At 39.1% G+C, this 27,926-nt stretch overlaps 1 protein-coding gene across 4 annotated transcripts in view; it reads right to left on the bottom strand.

Annotated features, from left to right (window-relative positions):
- Nucleotides 1–1,225: 1,225 nt before the first annotated feature.
- KIF2A (kinesin family member 2A) overlaps nt 1,226–27,926 on the bottom strand; it is a 66,892-nt gene continuing 40,191 nt past the window's right edge. For 2 of the 4 annotated variants that reach the window (XM_063454052.1, XM_063454053.1), the window contains exons 14-21: nt 23,654–23,858; nt 22,401–22,511; nt 19,279–19,346; nt 17,794–17,907; nt 16,834–16,984; nt 8,344–8,445; nt 7,559–7,694; nt 1,226–2,446 (exon numbers count right to left, since the gene is read on the bottom strand). In XM_063454052.1, coding sequence (XP_063310122.1) covers nt 2,361–2,446; nt 7,559–7,694; nt 8,344–8,445; nt 16,834–16,984; nt 17,794–17,907; nt 19,279–19,346; nt 22,401–22,511; nt 23,654–23,858 — 973 coding nt within the window. In that variant the 3' untranslated portion in view covers nt 1,226–2,360. The remainder of the gene's footprint in view (nt 2,447–7,558; nt 7,695–8,343; nt 8,446–16,833; nt 16,985–17,793; nt 17,908–19,278; nt 19,347–22,400; nt 22,512–23,653; nt 23,859–27,926) is intronic. The other 2 variants (XM_063454054.1, XM_063454056.1) reach the window with 1 other exon arrangement.

The following is a 27,926-nucleotide window of genomic DNA, read 5'->3' as shown; positions in this document are numbered from 1 at the left end:
GGAGGCTCCACTGGTACAATATTACATCTGAATCTGGACTAATACAGGGTACATCCTACTCCAGACTCTAGCATATGGATGTTATGACAAAACAGAAGGAACCCAGTTGCTAGAAAACATCCAATCACCTAAGAAGCAGGAGCATCCTATACACAGAAAAACTTCAATCGTACATGAGCCCAGTCATAATCTGGACCTTCCTTATCCTTTGGTGCTGAACATCTTATGCTTATTAGGCTGCACACTGGACCGGCTCTCCATGGGAGAACTGATGCGTCCCCACCGACAAGGAACAGGATGGTGTGTTCAGATGATGGACTCTAGGGCTGATCTACCTTTGTACATAAGGATTCGCTCTGACCTCTGGGAGCTCTTGGGCTTATGCCCATAACGAGACCCAATCCTGCCAGTTGGCAGGGCCTCAGTCGCAGGGGGATGCTCTCATAGCATCCCCTGGTGTGAGTCTGCAGTGGGAAATGGGCGGAGGGTCAGATGCGTAACCTAAAAGAAAAATGTAAGTCTGGTCCTGTCCACAAAGGTAGTCCAGTAAACAAAATGCTGGGCAAACCTTGCATTTGGAAGTCTCCGAAGTCGCATATCCTAGGTCTGGTCAAAGTATAGTGCTTAAATTATCTAGGTTTTCAGAGTGCAGCAGGAATTTGCAGTTGTCTCATTTAGAATAATCTTTCACAAGCAACCTGTTTTGCGGTGCATATTGTGCTATTCTAGAGGTGAGATCTTTCTGTTAAATCCAGGCCACAAGGTTGAGTCAACAACTCACATGAGGACTAAACCCATCCCAGTATAACGTGTATACAAAGAGAAAAGCTCCAGACAGAATATTGCCCATCTGGTAAATGTAATATAGTGAAAGCTATTAAGCCGTGTTCATCTCAATCTATACTGTTGAATGCAGGGAGGTATGAAGGAGAAGGATTGTGCAAGTGACTTGCTCTAATGCAGCGTGGCAATGTAGCTACTCAAAGTATATAGTCCTGCTAGAAAGTCACAGAAGCATATTCACAAAAGGAGTCTGCCCAAGAAAAAGGAGAATAGAAAATAATCCAAAAATAAGAAATTACACTGCACCCATAACCTGGCTTTTTTTTGTATACACTGTTCAATTCAATATGTACTGTATATAAGAAACATCAATTTGAAAAGGCACACAGACTTCATGTTAGACTTTTCAGAAGACATCAAAAATGACACCACATTTCTCCCATACTTGTCAGTGTAGCTCCATTTATTGTTAACTTGTTTGCTAAAAGTAAGTTAACAGACCCAGAATAAGGCAGCAAATAATATAGACTTGTCTTTCTTGGTAAAGAATTTCAGTTTTAACAAACTAACAGTTAAGAGTGGCATAAAGTCAGACAGTGACAAGACCATCTACTGAACAAATGCCTTCATTCAATTTAATGAAAACAGTGTAAATAGTTGGGATTCAATGTGTTATTGCCTTACAACACACAATATCCAGGGTATATATATATTGTTACGGTGCATCATTTATGCCCCAAGATTTTCGCTCTTCAATTTACATTAACTAAATTTTATTCTTTACAAAGAAAATGTTATACAACCACTTTACAGTATTCAAATATGCATTTTACAAGTGGAAGATGCAATTTCCAGCTACATTGTACAGTAAATTATTGGTTATGTAATATGGCACATACTGTAAAATAGGTTAAACAAAAAATACAGTAACAAAACAAATAAAAAAATTAAGATTGTTGTAAACGGTTATTACACACTGACAAACAAGGAATGCTTTTTTTTATTGACGGTTAAGTTAAGGCTGTGCTTAATGGAGATAGACACAGAGGATAAATAGCCTTAATAAAGGCACATAAGAGGTGGCACAGCAAAATTCATTTAAAATCTGTACAATCACTGTTGAATATGCAGGCATGCAATTATCGTAAAACCGCACAGTTTCTTTTCGGAGCAAAATGAGAGTATTCCGTTAAAATAAAAATGACATATATTCTCCAGTCCATGGTTTTAAATGTTATTTATTTTTAAAAAAAAATTGAAAAAAAAAAAGAATTAAAAAAAAAATAGAAAAAAGGAGATTTGGACAAACGTTTCATAAGACATTATAGGAAATTATTTGAACAAAGTGCCTCGATGCCCCTAACAATAGGTTTGTGCCGTTTAGACTAGAAGTTTGTCTAGAATGTAGTGGTTAGCCCAAAACAGGTATCTCGTTCAAGTGAAGGAAGGAGGACAGTTTCACTGACATTATAAAAGTTGACTTTTTTCAAGTATTTGGGTTTGTACGGCCACAGGTTAAGAACAATGCTATCTTACAGTACAAAGTTTATATTATGATCCTTCATGAAATATTTCTCTTAAAGAGCTCGTGGCCTCTTCGGGTTGATTTGTTTGCTGGCCTGTTCCTCCTCTTGCAAAGCAGAACGAAAAGATTTCACTTTATCTGAAAGGTATAATAAAATCATATCAGCACTTCCATTACGTATGAAAATACAAAATAATTTGTGCTTGAATTTCTCAACATACAAAACAAGGAACTTGTGATAGAAAATGCATTTCCTGTGAGAAAACCGCCAAATATTCCAGAAATAATCTGGTAGTTGTCTTTTATTCTATTCAAATGAAACAACAAGCTATTCAAGCAAGTAGAGTGACGAAACAAACAGTAGGAGATTTAAACATATTGTAATGTACCAAGACTTATCATCATATACAAGAATGTGGAGAAATACATTTTTTTACAGCCCTGATACCACTTAAAACACAATATAAGATACCGATGGGGACCAAACAAATTAATAACAATGTTCTGGAAAGACACTAAGAAAATATTTTCTGAACCGAAGGAATTGGAGGAATGGGCAAAGGAACAAATAAAGTGAGGGAATTAGAAGAGAGAAGAAATTAGAAGGAAAGAGGAACTTTTTATAATTACTGAATTAAAATTACTGACTAAGAGAAATATACGAAGAGGGGCAGGAAAAGAAATAATTATTTTTTTTCTTCTATTCCCTCGCTCTTCTTTTTTTTCTTTTTAACCCCTTAAGGACACATGACATGTGTGACATGTCATGATTCAATTTTATTCCAGAAGTTTGGTCCTTAAGGGGTTAAAAGTACCGTATTTTTCACTCCATAAGACGCACTTTTTTTCCCCTCAAAAGTGAGGGGAAATGTCTGTGCGTCTTATGGAGCGAATATGAAGCTTTACTTACCTGTCTTGTAGCGTTGGCCGGCAGCACAGGGCGCACCGCGGTACTGGAACTTCAATTTCAGGTTCCGGTTTCCGGCGGGACTGAAAGGAAGTGCGCACTCAGCTCAGTGTGCACACTTCCTTTCAGTCGCGCTGGAAACCGGAACTTGAAATTGAAGTTCCAGTACTGCGGTGCGCCCTGTGCTGCCGGCCAACGCTACAAGACAGGTAAGTAATTATGGGACAAGGGGAGGGGGACAGTATGGGAGAGGAGAGAAGACTATGGGGAGGGGGTGGATGAAGACTATGGGGAGGGGGTGGATGAAGACTATGGGGAGGGGGTGGATGAAGACTATGGGGAGGGGGTGGATGAAGACTATGGGGAGGGGGTGGATGAAGACTATGGGGAGGGGGTGGATGAAGACTATGGGGAGGGGGTGGATGAAGACTATGGGGAGGGGGTGGATGAAGACTATGGGGAGGGGGTGGATGAAGACTATGGGGAGGGGGTGGATGAAGACTATGGGGAGGGGGTGGATGAAGACTATGGGAGGGGGGAGAAGACTATGGGAGGGGGGAGAAGACTATGGGAGGGGGGAGAAGACTATGGGAGGGGGGAGAAGACTATGGGAGGGGGGAGAAGACTATGGGAGGGGGGAGAAGAATATGGGAGAGAGGAGAAGACTATGGGAGAGAGGAGAAGACTATGGGAGAGAGGAGAAGACTATGGGAGAGAGGAGAAGACTATGGGAGGGGGGGAACACTATGGGACAGTTTGTTCAGAATATTTTTTTTCTGGGTTTCTTCCTCTAAAAACTAGGTGCGTCTTAGGGTGAGGTGCGTCTTATGGAGCAAAAAATACGGTATATATATATATATATATATATATACACATTATAGTGAGTTAGAAACTTAGAAATTCGAAACACGTGAGTCATATGACACATTAAATGAGTAACAAGCACAATGAAATAGAACTGAAGAGAGGGAACTGGGGAAGTTTTCACAAATAAGAGATACGATAAAAAATAAATAAAAAAAACAATATTATATTTTTGTTTTAATGGTTACACCAGATAGATAATGAAATGTTTTAAACACTTTTCGCATTAAAGATAGAAAAAAAAAGACTTGCCATTTGGAAATGGATAGATAGAAAAAGGGAAGGAAAATAAAGAAGGGGACAAGAAGGAAAGGGGGAAAAATAATTTTAAAAAAAGCACATAATATTAAACGTAATATAGAATAAGTTTGAGAAATATAATTTGGGTCACGAACAGGTGTGTTTAATTAAAGGGTGATTATAAACCTGAATAGGTGTAAAGTCCGCTTTTCAATATCAAGTTTACGTTTGCCGCAGCTTCCGGTTTAGACTTGCAGATTTCAGAAAAAAATGGTGGTAAAGGGTGTGTAAATATTTACTATTTGAAGCGCTGGTCCATGTCAATCCCTTAAAAATACCCATAATTGGAGATCTTATAGAAGATCTTAGCTAGTGACATGATGGAGAATAATGTTAGATGTTACACAAAGAGGGGGCTTTTTCTCACCCTTTGTGTAATTGAGGATGTATGCGGTTATCCCTTCTATAGAAGGGAATTTCCATGTTGTGTGATTGTTTTTGGGTTCATCCTGTGAGGAGCACTGAGAAAGGGATGAGGAGCAAATAGGAATAGAATTGAATTCTAAAGTGTATTTCTATGAACATACAGGGGCTAAACACCCCATGTAAAAAAAAAATTATTTACGAATTACTCGGAAAAGAACAAACAGACATAGCTTTGATACAAGAGACTCACTGAAAAGGGGAAGAGAAAGTTAGATGGAAGTATGAGTTGTATGAAGAAGTTGGTAAGGTTGTAGGTTATTAAGGCATAACCCAAGGGATATACTATAAAAAAAGGAAGAGACTGAAGAGGGATTGCAGAAAGGTCCTCCCAGTTATCAGTCCCTATACCCAAAAAGAGAGCTGTTCATTAGTCTTAGGCAGGCCTGTCCAACCTGTGGCCCCCCAGATGTTGCTGAACTACAACTCATGATTCTTTAAATGAAACAGATAGCCAGGGAACCATGGAAGTTGTAGTTCAGCAACATCTGGGGGGCCGCAGGTTGGACAGCCCTGGTCTAAGGCAACCAATTGCCAGTATAGAACATAAATGAAATATATGGAAAATAATAATACATTTTATTAGCCCATCTTAAGGAGAAAAATAAGTAAACGAAAAATAGTGATAAAAGGTGTATAGTATATAGGAACCGTCTACTATTCTGCTAGATAAATAATGTGTACAGCACACCAGTAAACTCTTTCATTGGCAACTGAGATATAAATATAAATTGTTGCTAGTAATGCATATTGCAACAATGTCTCATTAGTCAATGTAACTATGGTGTGAATAAACAGAGAACAAAGTTAATCTTAGGAATAGAGTGACCTCAATGAATTGAAATGAATATTGATGTCCCTATGGGGTATAACACCTTATATCCAGATTAATTTGTATGGGGTAAAGTTTGCCAAAGTCTTACTAAGGGTTAGGAGTATTATGGAAGTTTGGCGGCAGTGCTATCTGATCTAACAATTTAGTCAGGATATTAGCCGATAGAACACTTCTGTAGACCCAGTTTAAATACTCAACCAGGTACCCCAATGTAACAGTAGAATAAAGATATATTGAGAATATCTATATCCCTAACGATCACAGAGTCTTAATGCGTGAAACTCTGTCTACTCGTAGCCGGTAATTGAATATTGCCATATAAGGATAAGATTCGTCGTAATAGAGCCTAATATATCAATGCCGATACCCCCTCCTAATTCTATACACAAAAGAGCAGATAGACGTCCTAAGTTAAAACCTAATGGTCGCGGTAAACTCAACGCGCGTTTCGGCGCCAGCATTGCGCCTATTGTCAATATTTCATTTATGTTCTATACTGGCAATTGGTTGCCTTAGACCAGGGCTGTCCAACCTACGGCCCCCCAGATGTTGCTGAACTACAACTCCCATGGTTCCCTGGCTGTTTCATTTAAAGAATCATGAGAGTTGTAGTTCAGCAACATCTGGGGGGCCACAGGATGGACAGGCCTGCCTTAGACTAATGAACAGCTCTCTTTTTGGGTATAGGGACTGATAACTGGGAGGACCTTTCTGCAATCCCTTTTCAGTCTCTTCCTTTTTTTATAGAATTTAAACTAGCCATCGAAAGGCTAGTAAATTTTAAGACCCCTGGCCCAGACGGGATGACTAATGAATTTTATAAGATATATTGTGTGAACATTTAGCCAACGCTTTTAGAGAGATTGTAGATAAAGGTTCTGGACCAAAAGAAATGCTCTATGCAAATATAATAGGGATTCTTAAAAAAAGAGAAAGATCCTTTGGAACTTAAGAACTATCGCCCAATCTCTCTAATAAATGTAGACTATTTTACCTAGTTTAATTCATGAAGACCAGATCGGTTTTGTTCCCACTAGACAGGCAAGTGCTAACTCGAGACGTTTGATCAATATTTTGGATCGGGGAAGCCCCTTCTGACCCGGTCATTGGATGCACAAAAGGCCTTTGAGAGGGTCGGATGGGGATATAGGTTCGGAGTCTTTAAGTCCATGGGGTTTTGAGGGTGGATGAAAGCAGCAATCAAAACCAAATACCAAAATCCTATGGTCAGGGTGGTGGGTGCAGATTTATGTTCCGATTGGTTTACTTTGGGTTATGGCACCCGTCAGGGATGCCCGCTTTCACCAACTTGGGCAAAACAACTAACTTTCCAATTAAAGATGGAATTGGGTGTATGCTGGAGAAATAATTATTCGGTTAGTCAGGAAAAAAAAAAAAAAAGATGAAAGAAATGTCTTGATAAAAAACACGAGTAAAACATTCACTTCAGAATTAGATAAGCCATATAAAAAAAAAAAAAAAAAAAAAAAAAAGATAGGAATTGCTCTTCCCTTCTCAGCCCCCCTTTTCACACAGGTAAAATGTATTATGTATGAGTAAATGTTAAGTATTTGTACATTAATGTTATATTTATTTTGTACTTCTTTTTGTGTGACAAAAACTCAAATAAAGAATTTAAAATCATATCAACACTCTACCCTGGGGAAGTAACAGGATGCAACAGTAAAACAGAGACACTTACAGCAAAAATAAATGCTTCATCTTAACAAAACACATTGCCATTTCAGAGAAGCTGCAAGATTTACATTTTGCTTAAACCAACCCTCATGGCCTTACACACCAAATACCATTGATGCTTCTCAAAGAGAACATCAGAAGAATAACAATGCACTGCATTGGACCACTGAATTGGTAAAATTGAATTCTTGAAATTTGCAAACATCAAGTTAGAAAACTGTACCTCGTAATTCAGTAAGAATGTCAATCTTTTGCTCCAAAATTGCTTCAAGCTGGGTAGCATAGGAATCGACATCATAGTCTACTTCTTCAGCCATCTCTAAAAGTGCTTTTTCATCTTCAAGCCACCGTATAGACTCCTACATGGAATGATTAGTTTTAGAAAATGTTAATCTTTCAAGTCCATATAATTTATGGCTAACATAGCTAGATACATACACGAATAGGTATGAAGCTAAGTCAAAAAAACTTTTTTTTTTGAGTTATACAGTATCAGTCAACACAAAATACCTGAGAGAGCTAGCAAGTACATTTTAGACAGAATACTACTTTGCTAATCAAATCCTATTCACTGTGCATGTGTAAGATGATAGGTGTATATAGATATACCTGTTCAAATATCACATAAAATATGATCTAACCTTCACCAATGCTTAAAGAGATAAACATTAATCAAGTTATCTTGGTGTGCATCATACATATATGTAGCATTTTAAATCACTTTACTATCAAAAAATGTTAGAAAGAAAGGGGATTATGTGCAAATGGCAATTGTGTAAAAAAGTTCTAAAAATGGATCAACCATTGTGGTAATCACTGCAAGGTAACCATTTGTTATTTCAGTTTAAAAGTTCAAGAGATGCTTAAAACCATGAATATTTACAAGTTTGCCAACTTTAATTTCTACTCTCCCCAAAGATAAAAGACAAAGGCCTAGTAACCTGAGATAAATTGCTTGGTAACAACATTCATTTATCAAATCAACCAGAAAAAAAAAAAAGTTTATACCTGAAACACGGCTCTGTGATCTTCTACGACCTGCTCCTCCATTTCAACCATTTGAGACACAGCTTCATGGAAGGTGAACAACTGTGGTGACACTTCCTCCTCCTGAAGAAACCAATTTATGTTCAGTATGACAAACTTGAACCTCACTCCTCCCCAAATAATAATCTACAAAATCCCTAATACAAATTAATACATTTTAAGGACACAATACACAGATTAGATTAACATGAAATAGGCACAAATTGGTGAAAAAGGAATACGTTTGAAGAGAGACAAGTTAAAAAAAATAAAAAATACATTTTAAAAAAAGGACTCCGGTCTATCAAGTTCGGTCTATCAAGTTCAGCCTCTCACAGATCTGTATTGCTGCTGTTGCTTCAACAGAAGGTGGGGAAAAAATGAAGATGATACTATAATGCCAGCTTTGTATTCCTGTAGCTCCCTCTGCCAATCCCTCCCTAATCGCCCCTCCCCCACCTGGGTGAATAAAGGTTATTAACACTTTATTTACTTACATAGTTACATAGCTGAAAAGAGACTTGCGTCCATCAAGTTCAGCCTTCCTCACATATGTTTTTGTTGTTGATCCCAAAGAAGGCAAAAAAACCAGTCTGAAGCGCGCACCAATTTTCCAACAAAGTATGAAAAAATTCCTTCTTGACCCCAAAATGGCAGTCAGATGTCTCCTTGGCTCAAGCAGCTATTACCCCACTAATTAGAAATGATATCCCTGTATGTTATGTTTTTACAAGTATTTATCCAATTGCTGTTTAAACATAGGTATGGACTCTGATAAAACAACCTTTTCAGGCAGAGAAGTCCACATCCTTATACTTCTTACTGTAAAAAAAAAACAACCTTTCCTTTGCCTTAGATTAAATCTCCTTTCTTCCAGCCTAAATGCGTGACCTCGTGTCCTATGTATAGCCCTGTTTATGAATAGATTTCCAGATAATGGTTTGTACTGGCCCCCGAATATATTTGTATAATTTTATCATATCCCCTCTGAGGCGCCGTTTTTCCAAACTAAACAGATTTAAATTTTTTAACCTTTCTTCGTAACTAAAGTGCTCCATTTCCTTTAACACTTTTTCTAGTGCCATGATATCCTTTAGAATAGGTGCCCAAAATTGCACAGCGTATTCAAGGTGTGGTCTAACCAGTGATTTATGAAGAGGCAAAATTATATTTTCATCCCTAGAATTTATTCCCTATTTATACATGATAAAACCTTAGCAACTGAAGATTGACATTGCATATTGCTGACTAATTTGTTGTCTATAACAATTCCCAAATCCTTCTCGTGTGTGGTTATCCCCAATTCACTACCGTTTAGGGTGTAAGTTGCTTGTGCATGCTTGACCCCGAAATGCATTTCTCTAAGTTAAATTTCATCTGCCATTTTAGTGCCTAGTCCCCAAATCTATACAAATCCCTCTGCAGCAAAGCAATATCCTAATCACATTTTATTACTTTACAAAGTTTTGTGTCATCTGCAAACACTAAACGATGGCTTTCAATGCCTATTGCAAGATCATTTATAAATGTTAAAAAGAAGCGGTCCCAAAACAGAACCTTGAGGGACACCACTTCCTACTTTTGTCCAGCTTGAAAATTTACCACTAATGACAACTCGTTGTACTCTATCCTTAAGCCAATGTTCTACCCAAGAACAAGAATATTCCTCTAGACCAATTTCTTTTATTTTGAAGACTAACCTATTGTAAAGAACCGTATCAAATGCCTTGGCACAATCCAAGTAGATCACATCCACTGCAACACCCTGATCTATACTTCTACTTACTTCTTCGTAGAATGCAATCAGTTTAGTTTGGCATGACCTATGTTTCATAAAACCATGCTGATTATTGCTAATAACAGTTTTTCCCCCAATGAATTCCTGAATACTATCCCTTAATAGCCCTTCAAATAGTTTCTCAGTCACAGAAGTTAAGCTCACAGGTCTAAAATTTCCAGACAAGGATTTTGAACCCTTTTTAAATATAGGAACAACAACTGCCTTCCTCTGAATCTTGAAAAATTAAATACAGAGGTTCACTTATTTCCCCACTTAGCTCCTTAAGTACTCGTGGGTAAATACAGTCAGGCCCCGTAACTTTATTAACATTAATTTCCTTTAACTGCTGTAGTACCATGTCTCGATTCATCCAGTCACAAGTTATCTGCAAGTTTTTTGCAGCAATCATTTGCATATCTCTTGCCATGGGATCTTCATTATTATATACTAAAGAAAAATAGTTATTTAAAATTTCTGCCTTTTCCTAGTCTTCATTGACTAACAGATCCATCACGGTTTCTAGTGTACCTACACTTTAATTTTTTTTTTTTTTTTTTTTTGAATGGATGTACTTTAAAAACTTTTGGGGGTTGGTTTTGCATTCTTTGGCTATCAATTTCTCATTTTCTAGTTTAGCCACTATAATTGCCTTTTTGCAAGCATTATTGGCTGCCTTATATCTTATATAGGATGCCTCTGATTTGTCTGATTTAAATACTTTAAATGCCCTTTTCTCATTTTTAGTTTCTTGTTTGTTTCTACAAAGCCACATTGGTTTCAAGTTGTTTCTTTTATATTTATTACCCAATGGTACATACTGAGAAATGTACCTTTCTAATATTTGTTTGAAGAGCTTCCATTTATCCTCCGTGATTTTTTCACCAAGGAGTTTATGCCAGTCGATATGTTGTAGAGCTGCCCTAATCCTATTGAAATAGGCTTTTTAAAAATTATACGTTTTAGTATAACCCACGTGCTTTTGCTTTTTAGAGTTTATTTATTTATTTTTTTAAATTACTATATTGTGATCACTATTTCCCAAATGCTCCCCTACTTGAATGTTAGTCAAAAGATCAACATTGTTTGTTATAACGAGAGCCTGACAAGTATCCTTTCTAGTAGATGCTTGTACCAGTTGTGACATGAAGGTGTCATTTAACACATTCAAAAACCTGATTCCCCTTGCGGAAGTACTAGTCACTCTATCCCAATTTATGTCCGGGTAATTAAAATCTCCAATAATTAACGTGTTACCCAGATTTGCAGCTTTCCCAATTTGCTCCAGCAGCTGTTGTTCCTCATTAATATTTATATAAGTGGTTTATAACATATCCCAACCAATAATTGATTTCCCTATATTTTCCCCAAGCAGATATCTACCCATAAAGTTTGCACATTTTCCTCGTCACACTCCACATGCCTAAGATTTGACTTTAACTCATAGTTGACATACAAACATACCCCCCACCACCCTTCTTGTTTTTCCATATCCTGCCTAAATAATGTATACCCATTTAAGTTACCTGTCCAGTCATGTGTCTCATCCCACCATGTTTCTGTGATGCTTATTATATATATTATTTAGTGAATGCTATTGCCTTTAGTTCCCTCATTTTGTTTTATAGGTTCCTTGCATGAGGAATCACAATGTGTGCATGGATCCACTTTAGTGAACAATGTATCAATCAACTTTCTCTATATAATATGTAACACAATACAGAGTGTAATACAGATGCTAATCTGTCACCTAACTCTGTGTAGAGAGTACAAAGTATCACATACGGTATCAGAAGCAGCTGTCACGGATAGTTATAGTTTAAAATTACTTGGTCCATTATTTACTTTATTATCATTTTTTATATTATGAGGATTAGGCATAACATTTTGCCTGATCGACATTTACATCCATGTCCAGAAAATTTAATCATTCCCCTATCTATTATGCTTAAGTGTACCATTCTTAGACTATATATATACAAAATTGTTTCTGTTTGAAACTACAATCTGTAAAAATTAAATCTGCCCCTTTAAATAGGGATGTGTTTTATTATTTGTGCAATGGGTATATATATATATATATATATATTGAGTTTCTAGTCTAACTGTTATTTATCTATTTATGTTTGAGTAATGTGTATGTTCATTTCCCATTCTTTTTTATTAAAAGTATTTTGTGTTATTTATTTTAATTGATTTAGAATTAATCGTTTGAGTGTAAGGGGTGGGTGTTTTCCTCCCTCACCTGTTTAATTACTCCAGCATTTTGGAGGTATTTAAATCAAATTATCTTGCAGCTTTTTCAGTCTTGAGAAAGTCCCGTGGACGGGACGAAACGCGTAGACGTGACTGCATGTGTGGCTGGTTCCACCGGATCCTTTTCGGCTGCCTTTATTTGTTTTCTTCTTATTATTATTTTCTATCAATTAATTTTTTAATATATTTTTTTTTTTTTGTCAATCTTTCTTTTATTGAGGCATAAAGTTATATGGGAACAGAAAAAGAAGGGGAGACAGTGATACATTTCAAAAGGGGTAAAACAATACAGTTGAAACCGTCTCTGTGCAGCGACTGCCTCTTTTTTGGTTTTTTTTTAAAAAAACAAGTAAATCACTAACATATCTATAACTGTGTGGCATAAATTATCAAGGCAATACTGAAGCTGCTCTAGTAACAGTATAGATAGTGTGGGTATAACAAGCTAGATATTGAAGTAGGCTAATGTGAATAGATTAGTAAGTAGTAGTGGACGCATAGTGTACATAGGCTGCTTATCCCAAATGTGTTATATTCTCATGTTGGTAAAGGGATGATGGTCAACAGGCTTGATAGGTCAGAAGGTATGAAATATATAGCGGTGATATGTGGGTTATCCGGAGGTGGGGCAATGGCCCTGGACAATTTAAATGCTATCATCCCCAGGGCAGACCATGTGTATATTGTGACACTATAGGAATCAAGTAGGCTATGTGACCGTGTGTGCCATGCGTGAGTGATGATTGCTAAGCTGTGATCTGCGGGTCTAAGTGGATCCATATATAAACGTCAGGCCTGCTGTAAACCATTAGTACCGCGGTACAGTGGGTTGTAATAGGCCCTTAATTGTGTCATGACAGTTCTAGTCCAACATAGTGCCGTTGCTGACACGCAGGGTTCGTCTGCAACGTGAGTGGTGCGGTCGGTGGTCCGGGTATGTTATGTCTCGCGGTCAGGAGTGTCCGTGAGTGGGTCCTGCAGGTCGATGCCCTTGCGGAGTGCGAGGGAACCTCGTAGTTGGGGCCACTCCCTGCGGGCAATATGGTACCTCTGTTGAGAAGCCGCTCTCCGGTCCCCGGGTGCTGGAGAGGCCTGCACCAGCTTTCCACAGACTCGGGTACCTCTTGGGGCCGGGTCTCCCCTTCGTCGGGCGCCTCTGGAAGCCCGGGTGTTCTGCCGCCGCCGCCAGCGGCGGTCGGGCTTCGGGCGTTGTGGTTGGTGCTTTGGAGATATTCTCCGGTTGGTCGTCTTCCCAGGTCGGCCCCGAGGGCGGACAGCAGTGGCAGCTCTGCACGCGGTGTCTTGGTGCGGCCCGTTCTCATGTCGTCTCCTCCGCTTGTTATGCTCGCGGGGGTGTTTCTTAGGGGTAGGCTTCCGTACAGTGTTGAGGCAGGTTGTAGCTGCTGCTCGTTGGGCAATGCGGAGCCAAAAGTTATGGCAGATGGCATTAAACCTGGCCTCGAATAAATCTACCCAGGAAGTGCCCTGTTCGTCGGGCTTGGTATTCCACATGGCGGCCATCTTGGACGCGCCATGGGTTCCCTGTCGGGCGGTGCCCTCATCCTCCGGTTCCCCTGAGGTGCTCATCCTTCCACCTTGAGTGGACCGGGATATCCCCCACCGGTCCGGGGGGGGGGGGTCAGAGTGCTGCGGGTTCGCCGGTCGAGCCGGAGCGTCGGGAGGTCGGCCGCCTCTCCCCCGTCCAGGTGCCAGTAGGCCGCAGCAGGGCTCTCGGGTTATTGTCGGTAGCGGTGCTTGTAATGCGTTTGATGTCGCTTGCCCGGAGTCCCCTGGGTGCCAGTGCTTCCATGTATCGGTAAATGAGCCCTGTATTTTGGCTTTTTTATGGCTTTTTCGTCGAGTTATAGCAGGAGCTCATGAAGTGTGCTTCTGCTCTGCTTGGCAGTCAGGCTCCGCCCCTTTAATATATTTTTTGTGTCTAGATTTTTTTATTTTATTTTTTTTGAGTTTTTCTTTAATCCCCTGTTTTTTGTTTATTCATTTTCCCCTTCTACCTACTATTTTTGTTAAGGGAAGTGAGGGTTACTATACCTCCGGACACAGTGAAGCCGGGGACTGACGGCTATATATTCAAGGCTGCTCCATTTCAACTATACCGCGGTCTTTTGAGAAGACACCGACCGCGGTATATTTATATATAGTCATATTGTAAGTGACTTACCAGGTGCCTGTGTGAGTGGTCTGCTACAGCGTTCACCGCGGTCTTTTTCGAAGATCCCGACCGCGGTGCATCTCACCGTTCCTCGACGGACCCCTTTTGAAGTGGGTCGGATACCGGCGGCATAGAATCCTCTTCAATACCCTTCCTTTTTTCTGGGGTTTTTTTCCTCTATTACCTCGGTGGGGGGCCCACACCGAGGAAGGTACTTTTTATTATTGTTTATGCATTACAGTTTTATTATATTTTTTTATATATAAGTTTTTTATTTGTGGTTTTTTTGGCAGCTGCTTCTGATACCGTATGTGATACTTTGTACTCTCTACACAGAGTTAGGTGACAGATTAGCATCTGTATTACACTCTGTATTGTGTTACATATTATATAGAGAAAGTTGGTTGATACATTGTTCACTAAAGTGGATCCATGCACACATTGTGATTTTTTATTTGATTCAATGTTTTGTTTGATTTTTAAATAAATATATCTATTTATTGTACAAGTGCTAAATCACAGTATATACAATAGTCCTTTTTTGATATATTCATTTCTGAGCGCACATACTTCTTTATACTTTTTTGAGCTACCACTCAATTTTAGACGCTTGTGTATGTATGTAGCTGCCAGTCCCAAATATTTGTTATTTAATACACCTGATATCTATCTTTTCTATTATCCTTGCATGAGGAAGCATACATTTAATATCATGAGTCATTTGAACTTTTTGTAATTTTTTTCATCAATATTACATACCTCCTCTGTTCTGAGCTTGCACCTCCCCCATCTGCTCCCCCTTATACTGAGCTAAAGCTCATCTCCTTTCTATCCTCTCTCAACTTTCTAGATTGCTTTGACCCCTCCCCCGCTACTACTAGTTTCCAACATTCTAGCCATCCTATCCCCCGGCACAGCAGACCCTCTTCCATTTAGGTGCAATCCATCACGGCTATACAGGTTGTACCCAAGCGCAAAATCATACCAGTGCTCTAAAAAACAAAAACCTTCTCTAAAAACCCCAAGACCAAGACTTCAGCCATGCATTGACCTCTCTAATCTCCTGTTGCCTTTCTGCTGTAGCGCGCGGCATAGGTAATATTTCTGAAAATATTACTTGGAGGTACTTTTCTTAAGCTTACTTCCTAGTTCCCTGAACCCTGAACTTTAGGACCTTCCATTTTCCTCTGACTTTGTCATTAGTACCAATAGGGACCATGACAACTGGGTCATCTCCAGCCCCTCCCAATAATCCCTCCACTCTGTCAGCAATATGCCGGACCCGAGCAACTGGGAGACAGCAAACTGATCAAAGTGGCATATTACCCTATCTACTCTCTTAATAATAAAGTCCCCTACCACCACAACCTGTCTAGCCTTCCTTGCACTCTCATCCCCACCCGTACTAGAGGGGCTATTCCCACGGCTGTTAGAAGGAACAGCTTCCTACAGTACAGCTGCTTCTGAGCTCCTGAATTAAATTTTCTGTAAGTATAGATTCTTCATTATTTTAGAGCACCTAAAAATATATGATTAACTCCTTAAGGACCAAACTTCTGGAATAAAAGGGAATCATGACATGTCACACATGACATTAAAATACAACTCACAGGATGCTTCACAAGCCTTTTGGCTGGTCAAGGCCTAGCTGGGGATCAAGAAACTTGCAAATCACATGCCAGCTAATCCAGCTATAGAAAGGAAAGGCTTAAAGTAAGCCTTGTCATTTGCTGTTGTTTTAACCATATGGTTTGACTCCTGTAATACAATAGTTTCTTCCCTGAATACTATTAAAAGCTCATATTTTAATTTATTTCCACTACCCCAGTCTCCTGCTGAGAGCAATAAACATTTTCTGTGGATTTTACACTTGTTGTAAGACACCTGTTCTGCATATCACTGTATGGGAAGCACATACTTGCTTTCCATAACATGTTAAAAGGCCAACACTTCATTTTGGCTTTGTGTAATTAAAACGTATTTCTTCTCGCTCTCTCCATTCTCATATTGCCTGTCCAAAGCTTCTGCAGTATTTTGTTCTCACTCTCAATGGTGACCATCCACAGATGGTCCACCAGATGTAATCTCTGATTTTAGAGAAATCTAGACATTTGCTAGCAATTTAGAGAGTACTTTTAATTCTCAATTATTTGCGATGAAGTTGAATTTGCTATGACCGGTAACCTCTAATGATTAATTCCATGTACTGTACACACACAACACAGAATTTTATATGAAATTCTGGAAAACAAATGTCTCCACCTACATTCTGTTCACAAAGCAGTTTGAGGTCATCCCTCTGAGGAGAGCTTCCCACTCCCCACAGTGTCTCCAAGTCATCTAGTTGATTCTGAGCATGATGTAACATGGGGCGGAGGTCTCCTGCTGCACTAGGATCCACTGTAAGTTCCTTGACTCTGAAATAAGGGAAATACGACAACTTAGCCAACATACAAATATCCTGAATCTGTCTTTTCGAATATTAATACTTTGAGAAATATTGATATACATTGTACTGGTCAGCTTTATAGATATAAGAGTGGAATTGAAGAAAATATACAGCAGATACGGTGGAACACTTCAGTTATGACTAATGGTACATCAGCTTGATTACAATATAGTTTTAGAATCCATTACGTTTCATAAAGTCTGAATAGTCTATCTAGAGGAAGGGCCACTTGTCAGCTTTCCCACTGTGAGATGCATCTGATTGTATAACACATCTTGGTCCTGCTTCCCAAACATTAAATAACTAGCACTAGTTAGAAACAATCAGAAAAAGTGGACGATAAATAGGACTGCCTTTCTTGTTGCTGACCCTCAAGAACTGTAAGTCCAGCTAAGAATGACAGGTGATTTTTTTTCTACACACATTAAAGCGCTAGAGTAGAACAGAGTTTGTATGAGTACCAATGCAAAGCTAAGTTTCCCAAAATCATTTAACTTGCAGTTCTAGTTTTATTTTTTTATTTTTTAAATGGTCAATGACATCTATAAAGCTGACAGTAGGAATTAAATAGCAATAGTTAAAACTAGTAAGGCTATCAAACCCCCCGCCCCCCCCCCCCCCAAAAAAAAAAAAACACAATGCCAGGAAATAATGGAAAAATACAAACCATGCAAAATAAAAATAAAATATAGCTACATTGCAATTGGCAATAACTTAAAATTAATATGGATACACATATCAAGCCTTTACGTGCGAAATGTATAGAATGAAGTAGACCTGGTTAGCGTAGGAGAAAAGTCATCATAGTCATAGGAAGGAGAGAGATCAGAGCGACTTCCGCTACCCTGTGAGAAGGGAATGTCCGATGGACTAATTCCAAATTCCTTTACTCTGGAGTGCCAAGATACAGTGAGAAGGTGGAGAAAGGGGTTTGTAAGCAGTTCAATGCATTTTAGTGTTGCAAATTCCTAAAGTAAGCTGGACGACAACATATCTGCTATATACATCTCACTACATTAGAAAACATGCACAAACTTATGTCTTTCCTATAGAAAAGTATTTGATTGGCTGAGAGTTAATTCTGATCATCTCAGCAAAGGAGGCAGAGCCGAACGCAGCACTGGCCAATCAGCAGCTCCTCATAGAGAAGCATTAAATCAATGCATCTCTATGAGGAGAGTTCAGAATTTCCATTAAGAGTGTGGAGACGCTGAACGTCAGTGCTGCAACCGTCTGAGTGACTGCCACTGGGGTGTCCCTAGGCAGTAATGTAAACATTGCCTTTTCTATGAAAAGGCAGTGTTTACATGAAAATTCCTGCAGGACATACTATATTAACTATAGCAACTACATTAAGCTCTAGTTGTTCTGGTGACTATAGTGTACCTTTAATTTCCATTTCATTTTATTGGGAAACAAAATTAAATATAATCCTCTGGTGGCATCTTGTGGCTAAACTCTGCATTACGCGTGTAATTTGCGTTTAGCCTCAAAATAGCATTTATTTTACTCATTAATAGGAATATGTCTATATGGTTTATTCCCTATATATGGGTTCGTATTGTTCCACATAGATATATCCCTAATTGCAATTAAAATGAATTAGGGAATCCATGTGTCCAGTCTCACATCTCACCAACTTCAAAAGTCACCACTGCCTGGCGCATTAAAAGATTAGTGAACCAGAGTCATTTCAGCCAGCCATATATCATGTGAGGTTAAAAAGTACCTCTTCACTGGTTAATTTCACGTGGAATGCCCCACCTGCATGTTCAATTATTCAAGAGATGCTGTAGGATATTTTATCAACAACCCAGAGATAAGACTGTTTACAATATAACACTAGAATTGTCAATTATGCATCTGACAGTCATGCCTAACTGTAATATGCACAAGTATAAAATTATATCAAATGCCACATAATATGCACATTTGTAATAAGGTTCATGGGCTTGCCTGATTGATTAATAGATTATACTAATACACCTTTACATAAAAACTAGTTGAATAGTAGTAGCATAAAATATACTCATTCTTTACCAATTCAGTATTGTAATAAATGTATCAAATTTCTGTTTCCATCAACAACAAATAAAATTTATCATTACAGCAATCATAACCACATCCAGAGCAAAATAGGACGGTAGTATCTTATTTATGTATAAGTTGTTAATATTAAAACATATGTAGGTTATTAACAAGGCACACAATTGTAAAACAGATCTGGTTTGTAAGATAAAGTACCCAGAATGTGTTACATACCTATTTGCGTATCTTAAAGTGTTTAACGTATTTTCACAGGATGCCATTCCAGGAGAAATTGTAGCAATCTAGAAAAAGAAACATTATACATCTTATACTGTATATCAGTATAGCAAATTGTGGATCTCTTATATTGTATACACATTCTCTCTCTCTCTCTCTCATATATATATATATATATATATATATATATATATATATATATATATATATATATATATATATATCTGCACTATGTAATGATACCCATTTTTTTTTAATCAGACAAACATATTTGAAAGACGTTTAAAAGTGAAAGGTGGTTAAGAGCAGTCTGAAAAAGAAACTAGACATAGGAGAGAAAAATACATCTAAAAAGCAGAAATTAGCATAACCATTAAGATTTGTTCATATGAAGCCTTTGTAGTATCAGAACACCAGACCTTACATTAAGTCTCATTTATGGTGTTGAAATATGTTTTCATCTCAAATATTTTCCTTTATCAGAATCTATAAAATGCCCATTAAGTGCTTAAATCTTACAGGTTTCGGAAACAGTGATACGTCTGCGTTAATTGGTGTCCAACAGAGGTTCAGTATTGTTTTTCCTTATGGTTTTGATTGACTGACTGTGCAGGTTCAATCAGACGCAGGTTTAGGCCAGTTTATCCAACTTTGCAACCTTTTTCACAAACTGTACAGTTTATCATGTAAACCACATTTGCAGATATGCATGAGTAGGAGACCTTGATGATGTATGTTATGGTAAAGTCCAGGAAATTCACTTTGTTTTGAGAAATGCATTTTGAGTTATTTTTGTGGGGTGGATCCAATTAAATGATTCATGGAAGTCTTGATGGCTCCCATCTCTTTCTGTCCAGATTCTGAAAATATCTATGTAGAGGTGGGAGTGAGTGGCTAAGAATCTAGGTCAGCCATGAAAAGATTGACATATAGTGGTGAAATTTTTGCACCCATCACAGTTTAGCCGTTATTGAAAGTGAAATAGTTCTGCGCGAGTATAAATTCTATAAGCTCTGCGATAATCTCCCTATCATTGGTGTGTAGCTTTGTGGGACAAAATAAATTTAACATGGGCCTCAGTACCATCTTTATGTGGGATGCTGCGGTTTAAGAACTCCACATCCATGGTTACCAGTATAGTATTTGCAGGCAGTTTTGTGATCTGGCTAAGTTTAATTGTGAAAGTCTTTGGTGTGTATAAAGCTCTCAGTGCGAACAAGGGGCTTGATAATATTTTCTTTTAGGCCAGATAATTCTTCAGTGTTTCCATACCTGTTGGGATGGGCTGTCCTGGGTTCCCTAATTTCCAGGCAGCATATAAAAGGGATTGAATTAGTTTTATGAGTTGGTCTGCCTATTTCATGGTGGAGTCCTGATCCAATTTTATGTAGTAGTTTTCATTAGAGAATGCTCTTTTTACTTCTGCTATGTAGTCCTGTTCATGACAATAACTGATGCACCTTTGTCAGCTGGATTGATAATGATGCTATTACTTATTGCATTTATTCAAGGGAAGAGGTTGTCTGATAACAAAAGACACCAATTTCAAGTGGAAACTTTCAAAGAAGCGGTTACGTTCCTGTTGCAGATGTAAAGTTTTTTTATTACTTCTATTTCAAGTTGGATGTGGTGTTTTCTTTGCGAAAGAAAGATTCCTTAAGCATCAGACTTCTAAAGAATTCTTCCAAGTCTGATATAATAGAAAGTGGTCCAGTATTGGTTAACAGTCTTTGTTCCTTTGGGGACATTGTTTTAACTGGTGCTATTAGTTCATTATATTCATTTGTGAATTATTTGAGGTATGTGAGACCTGCAAGTTATTTTTTTTTTTTACAATCTGATGAGACTTTCTTCCTGTAGAAATTTTTAATTTCGGTTTCCATTTCTTTAGTTTTGGATTTGATCTGTTGAAAATTAAGGAGTAAGAATTTATTTTGGCAGTTTATTTGTTGTATGCCATATAGCTGATGAATTTGAAATTTAGGTTTTTTTTTTGTAGTTCCTCATTGGTCCATCTGCAGAGAATCTCAGAAGATATGTTGGCATTGATTTGCGTTTCTTTTCTAATCAGTATGATTATTTGCTTCTCTACATACAGCATCCTCCATGATAATGTAAATTGGATTAGCTGTATTAGCCCAGCAAAAAAGATGCCAAAATAACCAGAATATTGCAGTATGCAAGGATACCTGTTTATTGGACTTTCAGAATACTTAAAAGACAAGCTTTCACGTGTTTTCCTCAAGTCTGTAGCAATACTGATAATTATGACAGATTATAAAACAAGTGATGTTTTTAGAGAAGGGAAGAGCAGTTAATGGGGAGTAAATGTCAAATGATTGGCTTGAGAGTTAAAGGTTGCAGAGCCGATACGAATACGCAAGACAATAAAAAAAATTTACAGCTACATAAAACATGTATACAAAAATTTCTCAAATATAAGTTTATTAGGAGTAATATATAAAAGAAAAAAGGGATATATATGTGTAGGGCAAAAACAGATAATATGGTTGTGTCATGCATTTTGACACATTAAAATGCATGGAGTATAAGCCCTTTCAGTGCTACTATTCTGTATACTTGATATATTATACATGGTAAAGCACTGAGGCACTAGATTATTTTTCTTTAAGGAGAGTGGACTATCCATATTTATACACACACACGTACAATCGAAACGTACCAAAAACAAAATAGAGAGTCTTATTTATGGTATCATTTTATGCATATTTTTGTTGTTCTCGTGGCAAGAGCAGATTACTTTGAAAGATTTACTATCTTTCAATCCCATTTCTTTCACTTGACAACTATAAAACACTTTGCAGTTTTCAATTATAAGGCTTTTGTGAAAACATCTCATTTGACTGCAGTATAAGATATGGGACTTGTAGCCCAACTGTTTAAGAGTCACACCTTGCCTAACCCCTAGTTATTCTGCTTTTCAAGGAACAATGCTGAGATGAGGATCACACACAGGAATTCATTTAAGATAGGCGAGGTTTGATTGTGTTACGAATGAATGCCACCAGTTTGGTTAAAAGGAGTTCGCATAAACATCAGATCCTAAAGGTCAACAGGTACATAGAATGAACATATAGGCATGCATGTGACAAGCTTACCATGCAAGTACGAGAATTTTCACCAATAAATGAGTCTCTCAACACTTGTGTCAGTTTACTTGCTCTAAATGGAGTATGTGGTTTATTTCTCCCTAAGGCACGAATGCACTCCTAAAGAAACAGACAGTTATTAGATTGGTCATCAAAACAGACAGGAGTACTTCTACCAAAAGACAAAACAATGAGCATTTTAAATCACCGCAAACACAAACCAAGTCCATTTTTAGTAAAGCATGAGATACAAATGCAAGACCCCTGTAATCTGTGCTGTCCCACTTTGGTTATACTGCATTGCACACATAATGGGACACCAAGCACCAAAACAATTTTAGCTTGATGAAGCAGTTTTGGTGTATATATTATGCCCCTGCATTCTCACAGTTTAACCCTATGCTATCTAGGAGTTAAATCGCCTTTGTTTCTGTTTAGGCTGCCTTAGCAACACCTCCCTTGACTGTGATGCACACAGCCTACATGGGAAAAAAAAAAAAAAAAAAACTTCATTTCCAATCATGTTTTACAGCACATTATTTTTACTTTAGAAGTTATTAACTTCTGCTCTAATAACTGAATTATAATCACACTCATGAAGCCATTAAGCAGGAGATTAAATTGCACTGTGCAATTAGGGAAGCTAGAAATGTTACACTCTCTTCCAGGAAGTGTGCAGAGAAACTGTGTGAGTCTCAGTCAGGAGAGGTGTGGCTAGTGCTGAATTACCAAAGTGAGTTAAATCCTAAATGGCAGAGTATTGAACAGTGAGACTGCATGAAAATGATCTACCCACTAAAACCACCTAAATAAGTCAAGTTATAGCTTATTGTGTCCCTTTAACTTGTCAAGTGAAGTCATCATCTAAGAAAACTTAATCTCCAAGTATTGGCTAGTCAAATGAGCAGCAAATAAAGAGAAAGTAAGTCTTGCTCGCTTAGATGTGAATGGAGCCCTATTTAATCCCATCTCATTTAATTACATATTGATACTTTTATATTTACTATGTCAAGGAAATATTTTGAAATTCAGAGCAGACAGATATAAGACAATTTCCAAGTTACTCAATTCTTATTTAGTTTCACCATATCATTCTGAGGAGAGGCATGCACTGCTTCTCTGATAATACTTTCTATTACACATGACCATAATCTTATACACCAATTGTAAAAGCACAAACTGGACGGAAATTATTCTATAGCGCATGGAGATATTCTTGTGAGTGTTTATATTTTCTTCTAAAACTGCATAACGAATCTCACCTTGAGAGCTAATAAACTTTTATTAATCTCAGCACCTTCAAGACGCGTTTGTCTGTCTGCACTCGAGGTATCAGCTCCCCGTTCATTTCCAGCCAAGTCTATGAGAGAAAACTTCCCGTGAAGTTTTCCTTTTTTTCGTAAAATAATCTGGAACACTGCATGACTTCGAGATGAGTGTGCATTTGCAGATGTTTGTCCAGATGTTCTGAAAACGGAGGGGAAAAAAAAAATTACAAAATATTGAAGACATGAGGGAAATCAAATACAAAAAATATATAAAAAAAAATGTGTGTATATATATATATATATATATATATATAAACACACAAGGCTTGGGGAGGGTGGGGGGGGAAGGGCAGCATGCTAACCCACACCCTTATCAAATAGTAATGGAACGTGTACAATGCATGACCCAACACAGCAATAGTTATGGGAAGTGCTTGAGCCAACAGCCTGCAGCACTCCAGCTGTTGTCAATTACATTTCTCCACGAGACACTGCCAGTCATTAAGTGTGTAGAGAATCAGAGAAAAAGAGTGTACAAAAAGCCAAACATTAGCCATTGCAAGATATTTTCTAGGATTAACATTTTTGCTCTATTAAATATATTTTAGCAGTTCATTCAAATAAGATTTTCAATAAAATGTCCTTGTTCAAGGTCACAAAATATTTAGAAAATTCAGCTTATAGAAATACTCCACACCCATTAAGCAATTCAGCACAGTGAAGTGCTTTGTGTGTGAAAAATGGGTCTTTTTATATTGCAGAAAGTACAGATTTCAATAGAAATGGACTCCCTTCAGACCAATTTTACTAGTAACACATCATCCTCCACGGCCCCGCCAATCACGTGGGAAGCCCACAAATGCGTCCTCAGAGGAGAACTCATAGGGATAGCATCCAGACAAAAAATTACAAGAAGCCAAAATCCAGGCCCTCACAAAAGACATTAGAACCCTCGAACACACCCACAAGCAAGACGCGCAACTCAGCACATACATGAAACTTACGGCCAAAAGGTCTGCCCTACAGGACTTGTTAAATGCCAAAATCAAACGATCACTGCTCCTCACAAAACACTCCTACTACGCTCAAGGGGGCAGATGCGGCCGCTTACTAGCACACTCACTTCGACAACAGAGACAGTCGATATTCATCTCCAAATCAAAACACCCAAGGGAGACATATCGTATCGACTTCCAGATATTCTGCAGGCATTTCAAACATACTACACGGACCTATATAACCTCAGGGATACACCCCCCTCACATACCGATATTGAACACTTCCTAGCCTCTAGGATAAATCACACGATCCCAGTTCAGGCGTTAACGACACTAGATGCCCCATTACACCCGGACGAAGTACGCTCAGTTATCAAACACCTCCCACTGGGCAAAAGCCCTGGGCCTGATGGCTTCACGGCCAAATATTACAAGACTTTTTTGGAACAACTGACGGAACCATTTACACTAGCGTTCAACTCCCTAGAAATAACATCAACCCTACCCACTCCAGCACTAGAAGCGCACATAACCCTCATCCCCAAGCCAGGAAAAGACCCAACCAATTGCGGCAGTTACAGACCCATAGCCCTCATAAATCTTGACTTAAAGATTTTCACGAAAATCCTGGCTAACCGCCTACGCCCCCTGCTCCAATCCCTGATACACACGGACCAAGCTGGATTCGTCCCAAAACAGAGAGGCGAAACATAACACAACCAAAATCTTAAACCTCATTTACTTAGCACAACGCCTCCCGAAAGATGGCCTTCTGCTGTCCATCGTCGCAGAGAAGGCATTTGATAGGGTAGACTGGACCCTATTGATCGCTACTCTTCGCAAACTGGGCTTTGGCCCAAACTGGATAAGATGGATGCAATCCATCTACTCCTCCCCCACAGCTAGACTAAAGGTCAATGGGCAACTTTCGGACCCAGTTCAAATCAGGAATGGCACGAGACAGGGGTGCCCTCTGTCCCCCCTCCTGTTCATCTTAATACTCGAACCCTTCCTAAATGGCATCAGGGGAAACCCAGAGATTCGAGGCATACACGTCCGACAGACGGAATACAAAATAGCGGCGTTTGCGGATGACCTCCTCTTTACCATACAGTCACCCGATGTCTCACTACCCCCTCTTTTGGAGGAAATATCCCAATACCAAGCACTATCAAATTTCAAAGTGAATTTCTCGAAAAGCGAAATTCTCCCACTCCGCATGACCCACCAAATGCGATCCGCCCTGCAACAAAAATTCCGATTTACATGGGCCGACACGGCAATAACATACTTAGGGGTAAAACTCCCAATACACCTAGATTCTACATTTGATCTTAACTTTGAACCACTTACCCAAGCCATTTCCAAAGATCTCTTGACATGGCACACAACACTCATGGTTGAGCAGAATTAACATACTCAAAATGAACACCCTTCCCCAAGATCCTATACCTGCTCCAGACCCTACCCATACCCAAACCCTTTTTTGCCAAAATCAAGAGGATGTTCACCACTTTCATATGGACACACAAACCCTAGGATTTCATATGACACTCTCACTAGAAGCAAGTCCGCAGGTGGACTAGGGATGCCCCACATAGAGAAATATTACGAAGCTGTCATGCTATCTCGAATCTACGAATGGTCTATCCATCCCCCCGCTAAACAGTTGACCATGTTAGAAAGCTCAATATTTAGTGTCCCTCTGCAATCAACACCATGGCACACACAGAGATCAGTGTTGCTGACACCAGATCATGCTACACACCCCACCATCGTCCCTACGCTCCAGACATGGGCACGTATAAGGGGGATAGTTGATCTCTCCCCACACCCATCCCCCCTGTTTCCCATCACTCATAACCCCTTATTCCAACCAGGTCTGCAGGCAGGACCTTACCAACACCTCCTAAACACAATCGACGAGGCACACCTCACACTGAGCACTGTACTAGAAGGCCACTCTGTAAAACCACTACAACGCATAACCCGGCAGGATATCCCTACAGCTATGCAAACGCTTCTCTACATACAAATGACACACTTCATCAAAGCCAATCCCATCCTCTATAGAGGATCACGCCCCCCATCTGCTTTTGAAATCCACTGTAAGGTGAAAAACGTCAAAACTAAACAACTATCGACATTTTATAGACTACTATGGTTACACTACAGTGTCACCTTACCCCGCTACACAGACTCCTGGTCAGGAGACCTGGACGTCCAAATCTAGTCTACACAATGGCAAGCTATCTTTACACAGATGCACAAAACCTCCGTCTGCACCACCATACAGGAAGGCAACTACAAGAGAGTCTCTAGATGGAACTACTCCCCATCCAAACTCCATAATCTCTTCCCCAACGCTCCTGATGTGTGTTGGAAGTGCTCCACACCAGGGGCCTCCCTAGCACACATCTGGTGGCGTTGCCCACTAATCCAGAAATTCTGGGACAACATAGAGAAATTACTCTTAACTATAACAAATGTCCAAATACCTCACACCCCACTCACACTATTATTCCTACTACTTCCACACCCCTTTATGAAACCACAACGACTCCTACTCACCCACCTCATCACTGCTGCCAACCTACTCATACCAATTAAGTAGAAAAATTCCGCAGCTCCATCAATCAGGGAATGGATTGCTAAGGTAGAATCAATCAGGGTCATGGAAGAGATATACGCATCCCTCTCTCACAAACATGCACTCTTCAGAGACATATGGGAGCCATGGGAGAAATTCCTGAATAACGAATAGGTACAGGCACAAGAACCACACAAACAAAGACAAGCATCGCATGTACCTGGCCCCCTCTCAAAGACTCAGATTCGAAACCGAAACCAAACATCCACATATCAGACAAGAAACGGAGCTGTCACCTAATAGTGCGAACCCACATCATTGCCCCTCCCCCCACCCAGCCACAAGTTACAGTTATCACCTCCCGAGATGGGTACGAAGCTCTTAGCCAAGTCAGGGATCCCAACAAGGGCACACTAACTCCCTTCCGAGTCGGGACCAGGGTGAGGGGACATACCAGCACGGGATACCGGCTATAGGCACTAGAGAACCGACTGGGAATGGCAATTTTACCACCCAACGTCTCCATACCATACAGGGTGCTTAACACCAAGGGGGTCTGGTAGGGAAGAAGCCAGACGGGCTTCCGGGACATGACCTACGGCACACCCGCACTAGGGATCAGACTAGGATTCAGATGAGGAGGTTTAACCTAACCTATCCTCCGACTTCAGGGGACTGC

This window comes from Pelobates fuscus, chromosome 5 (assembly GCF_036172605.1).
Source record: "Pelobates fuscus isolate aPelFus1 chromosome 5, aPelFus1.pri, whole genome shotgun sequence".
NCBI lineage: Eukaryota > Metazoa > Chordata > Amphibia > Anura > Pelobatidae > Pelobates > Pelobates fuscus.
Note: the sequence above shows the minus strand (reverse complement) of the source record. Positions and strands in the feature narration are given on the sequence as shown.